The sequence below is a fragment of the Rhinichthys klamathensis genome, unplaced genomic scaffold (genome assembly GCF_029890125.1).
Source record: "Rhinichthys klamathensis goyatoka isolate OS25496 unplaced genomic scaffold, OSU_Roscu_1.1 h1tg000011l_1, whole genome shotgun sequence".
Taxonomy (NCBI): domain Eukaryota; kingdom Metazoa; phylum Chordata; class Actinopteri; order Cypriniformes; family Leuciscidae; genus Rhinichthys; species Rhinichthys klamathensis.
The window spans coordinates 21,130,323-21,139,828 of NW_026606564.1; the positions used below are offsets into that span (position 1 = coordinate 21,130,323).

The 9,506-nt window shown below is 46.1% G+C and overlaps 1 protein-coding gene across 1 annotated transcript; it reads right to left on the reverse strand.

The window, feature by feature from the left end:
- Positions 1 to 1,469: 1,469 nt before the first annotated feature.
- higd1a (HIG1 hypoxia inducible domain family, member 1A) lies at positions 1,470 to 3,275 on the reverse strand. The gene is made up of 4 exons (XM_056266457.1): positions 3,152 to 3,275; positions 2,352 to 2,432; positions 1,876 to 2,010; positions 1,470 to 1,785 (listed from the first exon to the last, which is right to left on the reverse strand). Exons 2-4 carry the CDS (start codon positions 2,425 to 2,427, stop codon positions 1,700 to 1,702), a joined length of 297 nt encoding a protein of 98 aa, XP_056122432.1. The 5' UTR covers positions 2,428 to 2,432; positions 3,152 to 3,275; the 3' UTR covers positions 1,470 to 1,699.
- Between the last annotated feature and the right edge of the window lie 6,231 nt (positions 3,276 to 9,506).

Here is a 9,506-nt window from a genome sequence, read left to right on the forward strand (position 1 = left end):
GTCAGAATTGCGTGATATAGTCAGAATTGCGAGATATTAAGTCATAATTGCGATTTTAATTGTGTAGGACTATAGATGGAAATTAGCATTGTGCTAAATCTGGTGCAGCCATCTTTTTAATGTAACTGCACATTGTCCTGATATAAATAAAATAAACAAACAAGAATTGTGAGATATAAAGTCAGAATTGCGAGATATAAAGTCAGAATTGCGTGATATAAAGTCAGAATTGCGAGATATAAAGTCAGAATTGCGTGATATAAAGTCAGAATTGCGTGATATAAAGTCAGAATTGCGAGAAATAAAGTCAGAATTGCGTGATATAAAGTCAGAATTGCGAGATATAAAGTCAGAATTGCGTGATATAAAGTCAGAATTGCGAGATATAAAGTCAGAATTGCGAGATATAAAGTCAGAATTGCGAGATATAAAGTCAGAATTGCGAGATATAAAGTCAGAATTGCGTGATATAAAGTCAGAATTGCGAGATATAAAGTCAGAATTGCGTGATATAAAGTCAGAATTGCGAGATATAAAGTCAGAATTGCGAGATATAAAGTCAGAATTGCGAGATATAAAGTCAGAATTGCGATCTTAATTGTGTAGGACTACAGATGGAAATTAGCATTGTGCTAAATCTGGTGCAGCCATCTTTTTAATGTAACTGCACATTGTCCTGATATAAATAAAATAAACAAACAAACAAGAATTGTGAGATATAAAGTCAGAATTGCGTGATATAAAGTCGCTTAAAGCCAGAATTGTGTGATATAAAGTCAGAATTGTGAGATCTAATCTTGCAATTGACTTTTTTTTCATAATTTCATGTTTATATCAGAATTGTGTGGTATAAAGTCACAATTGCGAGATAAAAATGCACAATTATCTTTTAAAATGTTTTATTCTGTGGTGGAAACAAGCTTCCACACAGATCTCAGATGAGAGTGAAATAAACAGGAGTCTTTATTGAATTACAATGTTTTTTTATTGGCAAAGATAAACAGAACTGCAGCTGAGAGCCTCAAAATATATATGTCACTCTAAAAGTATAATATTGTGAATTTCATTTGAAATATGAAACAAAAGGTGCCATAGTTATTTCAATCAATCAATCTACAAAAGAACACGCGACTCTTCCACACACACACACACACACACACACACACACACACACACACACACACACACACACACACACACACACACACACACACAACTCATTCCTCAGTGGTGAAGTCTTTCAGTTTTGTGTTCTGTGCGTTATACATTTCACAAATATAACTAGAATGATGGTTTGTTACGGTTGTTGTCCTGGAATTTCTTTAGTCTACTTAAATTACACAAATCTCAAAAGATAAGGTACAAAGGTCTTCATGCCACATCAACATAAAAGCAGCAGAAATCCTCCCAAATACAGTGAAACACAGCCATTATACGCCGCTCATCAGTTTGTTTCTGATATCATAATACATAAATAGTAGTTGGCAGATACAAAAATACCCACTATTCCCCCCTACAACGTTTCTCAAACAAGCCAGGCAACAAAATGGACACACCAACCTCTTTACAGAGGTTTATCAAATGTTTAAATAGGAAACTGTAATTATTCTTTTTTTTAAAAGTCCTAAATGATGTGTGCAATAAATACAAGCGACACCGTAATACGGGGCGGTATTAGGGATATCGAGCGCGCTCCTCTTCACTTCTCCTGCGCCTTCTGCTCCAGGGCTTTCTGTGCTTCAGCCGGCTGGAGGACGTACTCCTTGTACATGGAGTAGACCACTCCTGCAACACACACACACACACACACACACACACACAGGTCAGGGTTGAGCGCAGGGTTACGGGTGAGGAGGCTTGAGGACTGTGTTTTACCCAGAGTCATGGCTCCCACCACGAAGCCCTGCGCTGCCACACGCATGTGGATCAGGTGCACCGACATCTTCGTCTCTCCTCGGCTCTTCATCTTCATCAGCCTGTACGCCACGATGGCGAAGAACCCCAGCATGCCTGAACACAAGTAAGTGTGTTCTTGTGTAAGTGTTCTTCAGCCTGTTGATTTCTGTTCATGATATTCAGCTACAACTCAATGTTTAGCAATAAGACTAAGAATAAATGTGACGGTTTTTTTTACCTTATTGGAATCAAAATTAGGAATCGATAAGTAGAAACAATCAGAATAGTTAATATTCAAGCGATACCCAACCCTTGACTTAAAACGGGCCTCACACACACCAGGGGCAGAGATAATGTGAAATAAAGAGATTGTAACAATACTTATGGGTAAAGAGATATAATGCGTTTATTAATAGACTATTATTAAGAGTGAAATATGAGGGAGGAGAGTTTACCTGCAGGGACAAACGGGTTCTCTTTGGCTTTTCTCATGAACTTGGACTCATTGTCTTCATACTCGACGGCGGTCATCTTGGCTAAAGGCAAACACAACAACACAAGATTAGATGTCATTAATCAAAGGCCATTCTCTGACACTTTACTGCAGACGAGTGCAATTAAAACAGTACATAAATGAAACAAAAAAATATAAATTGATACATATCAGCCAATTAATTAAACGTGCTAATGAATTAGTCAATCTGGACAACTGATGTGTTGAATGGTTCTTAAAGACACACACACATATTAAGAGATTCATATATGAACCATGTTATCCTATGAAACATTACATCATCTCCTACTATTACAAAAGAAGACTATTACATCTCCCAATACTATTACAAAATAAGGTCTTGAGGCTTTATGTCATTTGTGAAGGCACAGGTTATGATACATACATCACATATATAAACTTTAAGGAAATGAGATTGAGGAAATCAGTCATCTCTGAATCACTGAGCTAAAGTGATAGTCACGTCATGATTTATGAAGGTCAAACGACACACACGGGCCATTTAAAAAGTAGCTTTACACCATTTTAACTAAATAAAGTAATTGTGTAGTGAAATGTAAACAGTCATGACATTTAGATCTTATTATAAGCTTCAATTAAAGAAGATGCGACATTTCCTCAAGGGATAGTTTACAGATTAGATACTCTCTAAAGAAAAACACCAAATGTCGTCCTATGTTATTTAAACATATTATTTACACAAGCAACATAGTCAGATATTAAATAAAGCGTATAACATACCTATTTGTGTAGTTTCTGCTGCACACTGGACTGAAGCTCTTCTCTGCCGGTTGAACTGCTGTGTGTGCGTGACTGACAGCGTGTACGGGAACACGATGATGTAACACGCCTTACGTCAAAGTGACGCAGGCAACTTTACAAAATAAAGGTCTGTTTTTTTTTTTTTTTAAATGACTGCTCGGCGTAACTGTTAAATTACACAACCAGAACGGTATAGGTTGTATATTTTATGCCAAAAGAAATTAAAATAAAATTGAGAAACCCATTTATTTCTTAATGGAATCTTGCATTTCCATCTGAACTTTTATTTTGAAGAAATCTGCGGTTTCAAACTAGTTTCTTGTCAGTCAGGGGGCGTGACCTCTATGGGCGTGACGTGTATATTAACACTACGCCCTCTAAGGTCTTCCTGTACGTGTACGTGTGCGCCTGAGTTCAGGCGAGGTCATCGTAATTTACATTTTACCTTCAGGAAAGGGCGTTTATCTTTGTCCTAAAGTGTCTTTCTTTCTTTCTTTCTTTCTTTCTTTCTTTCTTTCTTTCTTTCTTTCTTTCTTTCTTTCTTTTGTATTTGTTAATAAATTCAAATTGTATCATGTTGGTATTTCATTGAGGTGTTTCCCTGTTGAACAAATTACAAGTAAACAACAGTATTGTAATGTCAGTATAAATAGAAGACACTAGTTAGTATTATGTTGTTCGACAGTGTTAGACTCATAAGTGGTTCTATCTGTTAGTCCCTGGTTCTTTAAGGGGCGGGGTTTAGCGGGGTCGAGTGACTAGAGCGAGTGAGAGCTGGTAGCGGGGAGTCAGACAGAGTTTAACAGCAGAGCAGAGACAGCACGTTATATCTCTCCTTTCATGTTGTACGGCGTGGGTTACGGCCATAACAGTAATCCTGCAGTTCTTGAATAAAGCCTTAGAAGGAGGAAGAATCCGTCTGTTTACTTCTTAGTAGCGAAACGCTACATTTGGTGTCAGAAGTGACGGACTTCAACGCACGAGCTGAGCATTCGCCGCCGAGATGGACTACGGGGCGCGGCCGAAAGTGAAGCAAGAGATGCAGGAGACAGTAAGGGGGAAAAGCGAGTGCTTGTGGACACACGGGCCGCCGGCAGATCCGCGCTGGGTTTCGAGCGAGGCGGCTAGGATGAGAGAGGCTATCATGTTACAAGCTGCTGAAGCTGGCTTCGCGCCTCCCTTTACCCCGCACAGTGAGTTTGCACATCAGCAGATTGGCGCCGACATGACAGCGCATGTGCGGCGCGGCAAGACACACTCTCGCGATGACGTGAAGCCGCGGGATGTAAACAAACATGGCAGCGCCCAGGCCAGCAGCGAATACATCAGAGACTCAAACACGATCGCTATTAAAACACCGCGGTTCTCTGGTAAGACGGATTGGGATGCATTCAAAGCCCAGTTTGAACTGTTAGCTACTGCTGCAGGCTGGCCTGAAAATCATAAAGCCTTGCAGTTAGCGCTGTGCCTGACTGATGATGCGGCTGCCTGTCTGTTGTTGTTGAGTCCTGCAGAAAGAAATGATTATAATGCATTGGTTGGGGCTCTTCATAGGCGGTTTGGACATTGTAGCCAGCCTGTCCTTTTAAGGACAGAATTTCATAACAGACGTAGAAGACAAGGTGAACCGCTCCGCATTTTGGCCAATGACATTGAATGCTTATGTAAACGCGCCTATGCTGAAATGCCACCGTCAGTCCAGAATGAGCTCACTAGAGACAGATTTATCCAGGCGCTCAGCCCAAGAGAGCTCCGTGTACAAACGCAGCTAGCTCACCCGACCACACTGAGTGAAGCGCTGGAACTGGCTATTGAAAGGGAGATACTGGGGACTGAAATGGATGCAGTTGAAGTTACTCCAATAGTGAGGGCCGTGGAAATGACTGAAATGTGTCCCAGGACACCCATGTGGGTGGATAATTATGCAAATGCTGCGACGATACGCCCGGGCCGCTCCGCCTCAGTGCCCCGTCCACGCCACCGACCTTCAGTTTGCTGGGGCTGTGGCCAGCCAGGTCATCTGATCAGACATTGCCCTAGGATCGGTCAAATGCAGGGAAACGCCCAGGGGCCCGTGTAGACAGGGGGACACGGGCCCGTGATAACATTTCCCATACCTCGCCCCAAGCTGAGGATGAGGAACAGCGGGTGGAAAAAGGGGTTAAACTGCAGCCTGAAGAGACTGTTATGGTAGTGGGCTGGTCTTATGTTGGAAATTTTTGCCACATACCCATTGTAGTGGCGGGAGTCGCTTGCACAGCCCTTGTTGACACTGGATCGAATGCAACCCTTGTTCGTCCTGATCTGGTCCCAGTGGGGACAACTTTGGAATCGACGTCTGCTCGTCTGAAAACCGTGACTGGTGATTTTGCGCCAATAAAAGGGAAAGGTCTCTTCCTGTTTGACATAGGGGGTCTATCTGTGTCGTTCCAGGCGTGGGTGGCTAAAGTGCAGGACCCATGCATCCTGGGACTGGATTTCTTGAGGGCCGTTGGCTGTGTGCTGGACCTATGTAGAGACTCGCTTACCCTCCCTGATGGACGTTCGGTGCAACTGACCCATCCTACTCCAAACTTGACACAGGTTTCCCTATCTGTGTTTTCAGCAGACACATCCAGGCATGCCCTTGGCGCAGAATGCCCAGCCCTTGGGGCACCACCTCACTCAGTGAAATCGCCTGCCATTAGTTCAAATTGTCACACACGCTACAGCCCCGATTGTGACGCCACATCCCCTTCCCCCATTTTTCCGTTAGCACGGAATAGCTATTGTGTGAACAATGGGGTGTGCGATGATGAGAGAGAGACTCGGATATCGGCTGTGAGAGACATTTGGTCCAGACACTGTGAGGGCTTAAGTGAGCAACAAAAAGAGTGCTTGTGGGAAGTCATGGAGGACTTCATCGACATTTTTGCTCTCAATGAGAAGGAAGTGGGCCTAACCCACTTGATGCACCATGTTATTGACACTGCAGATGCCCGCCCGATAAGAGTAAGGCCACGTCGTCTCCCCCTGGCCCGACAGGAAGCGGCGGATAAGGAGTTGGAAGAAATGCTGCAGGCGGGTATAGTTGAGCCCTCAGAGAGCCCATGGGCTTCAGCAGTCGTCATGGTACCACGGAAAAACAGTTCCAGATGGCGGTTCTGCATAGACTATAGGCAGCTCAACAAAGTCACGAAAAAGGATTCATACCCCCTTCCTAGAGTGGATGAGTGTCTCGACTTGGTAGCTGGTTCATCGTGGTTCTCCACCCTTGACTTGAGGAGCGGCTACTGGCAAGTGCCATTATCCCCTGAGTCTGCTCCCAAAACCGCGTTCCGCTCAAATGGAGGCCTCTGGCAGTTCAAGGTCCTTCCGTTCGGACTCTGCAACGCTCCTGCCACGTTCGAACGGCTCATGGACAAAGTATTAGCAGGAGTGCCTCGCCATGAATGTCTTGTATACCTGGATGATCTCTTAGTCCATGGTGATTCGTTTGAGGTAGCACTCGATTCCCTCCGACGGGTGCTGGGAAGAGTGGCAGCAGCAGGCCTGAAACTGCATCCAGATAAATGCCACTTTATGAGGCGGGAGGTTGAGTTCCTTGGACACAAGTTGGGGAGGGAGGGCATAGGCACCCTGGAGGACAAAATACACACCATTAGAGACTGGCCAATCCCTACAGACCTGAGACAACTGAAGAGTTTCCTGGGGCTCGCCTCTTACTATAGGAGGTTTGTAAGGGGATTTTCATGCATAGGGGCGCCGCTCTTCCGCCTCCAACAGAAAGACCATGTTTTCGTCTGGACTGACGAGTGCCAGAAGGCATTCGATACCCTACGGCAAGCATTGATTGAAGCTCCAGTCCTTGTTCCACCTGACACCTCGCTGCCTTTTGTTTTAGACACGGACGCAAGCAACGTCGGCATGGGGGCAGTGTTATCACAGAACAGACCAGATGGGGAGAAGGTGGTGGCATACTTTAGCAGGGTCTTTAACAAGTGTGAGAAACGCTATTGCGTAACCAGACGCGAGCTCCTTGCAGTGGTAATGGCAGTGAGACACTTCAAATACTACCTGTGTGGCACGCCATTCACGATAAGGACAGACCATGCTGCTCTTCAATGGTTGATGTCCTTCAAAGAGCCTGAAGGTCAAGTGGCCCGATGGCTGGAAGAACTCCAGTCATACGACTTCTCAGTAGTTCATAGACCCGGGTCTAACCACGCCAACGCTGATGCCTTGTCTCGTCGCCCCTGTGCCGCCGAGGGCTGCCGCCACTGTGAGAAGAGAGAGACGCAGGAGAGGGAACTGTGTCTGGGGAACGAGCCAGCGCAGCCTGCATGTGGAGCATTAAGGGTGTTTGATACACCAGAGTGGAAGTTGGAGCAGGAGAAAGATGAGGATCTGAGGCCTGTTCTACGTTGGTTGGAGGCACAGCAGAGACCCGATTGGGGGAATATTACGGGCTGCTCGCTGGGCACAAAAGGACTGTGGTCCAAATTTAACACACTGAGGCTGAGTGAGGGGGTGCTCCAGCGAGCATGGAAGGAGCCTGCCACTGGGGAGGACAGATGGCAAGTAATAGTGCCCAAAGCACTGAGGGAAGCAGTGTTAACCGCTTGTCATGGGAGTACGGGGTCTGGCCATTTCGGGGTGTCCAAAACGCTCCGCCGCCTTCGCCAGGGGTTCTACTGGGGCCAGCATAGAAGGGACGTGGAGGATTTCTGCCGCAGATGTGATGCCTGTGCAGCTTATAAGGGCCCTCTCGATCAATCTCATGCCAGACTTCAACAGCAGGCTGTAGGAGCACCAATGGAAAGAGTAGCTGTGGACATCATGGGTCCCTTCCCTGTCACTGTAAGAGGTAACCGGTTCGTCCTCACTGCTATGGACTACTTCACAAAATGGCCTGAGGCCTATGCAATACCGAACCAGGAAGCAGAGACGGTGTCTGATGCACTGGTGGAGGGGATGTTCAGCAGGTTCGGTGTGGCAGAGGTCATTCATAGTGATCAGGGGAGAAATTTTGAATCCAAGCTGTTTGCAGCCCTGTGTGAACGGCTTGGCATGGAAAAAACTCGCACAACTCCCCTGCACCCCCAAAGCGATGGCCTGGTTGAAAGATTTAATAGGACCTTGGGTCAACAGCTAGCTATCCTTACAGCTGACCATCAGCGGGATTGGGACACTCACCTCCCTTTCATTCTCATGGCCTACAGATCTGCAGTACAGGACTCCACACTGTGTACCCCTGCTTTGCTTATGTTGGGGCGTGAGCTTCGGACCCCCACAGAGTTGTTGTTCGGGAAGCCCCCGGACATGCCGGCTATACCTGCCGGACCAGAGTATGCAAGGAGGTTGCAGGATCGAATGGAGACAGCCCATGTGTTTGCCAGGGATCAATTGGAAAAGGCTGGCATGAGGCAGAAAAGGAACTATGATGTTAGGAGCAAGGGAAGAGACTTCCAGGCTGATGAGTCAGTTTGGGTGTACAGCCCGAGGAGGAAAAGAGGACGCTCCCCGAAGCTTGACTGCCACTGGGTGGGCCCCTGCTTGGTTCTAGAGAAGGTGGGAGAGGTAGTGTATAGGGTGCAGATGCCGCCTAGAGGCAGGAAGGTAGCCTTGCATAGAGACAGGCTGGCCCCGTACAGAGGTAACTTGGCCGTCTCTTTTGAAAAGAGAAAGACCACCCCCCCTGCCTCTCAAAACAACATTGACCCCAGGCCCGGGCCCCACACCCCAGTGGCTCCTGAATCCCCTGCCCTAAACAGCCCACATGCAGCCACTTTCCGGGGACTTTCAGCTGATCCCCATGCCCCAACCCCTCATTCCCTTGCAAGCTCAGACATTCAACCTGCTATGCGGCCAAGGAGGCAGAGACGTCGGCCTGGGCACCTTAAAGACTTTGTTTGCCCCCTCGTGGACGAGGGTTCTTCTTATTAAAGGGGGGGCAGTGTAATGTCAGTATAAATAGAAGACACTAGTTAGTATTATGTTGTTCGACAGTGTTAGACTCATAAGTGGTTCTATCTGTTAGTCCCTGGTTCTTTAAGGGGCGGGGTTTAGCGGGGTCGAGTGACTAGAGCGAGTGAGAGCTGGTAGCGGGGAGTCAGACAGAGTTTAACAGCAGAGCAGAGACAGCACGTTATATCTCTCCTTTCATGTTGTACGGCGTGGGTTACGGCCATAACAGTAATCCTGCAGTTCTTGAATAAAGCCTTAGAAGGAGGAAGAATCCGTCTGTTTACTTCTTAGTAGCGAAACGCTACAGTATATTTACAGTTGAATGCATAAATACTAGGTGTACAGTTTTCTGAACCCAAATATGACCAACTATTCAGTGTTATTTACA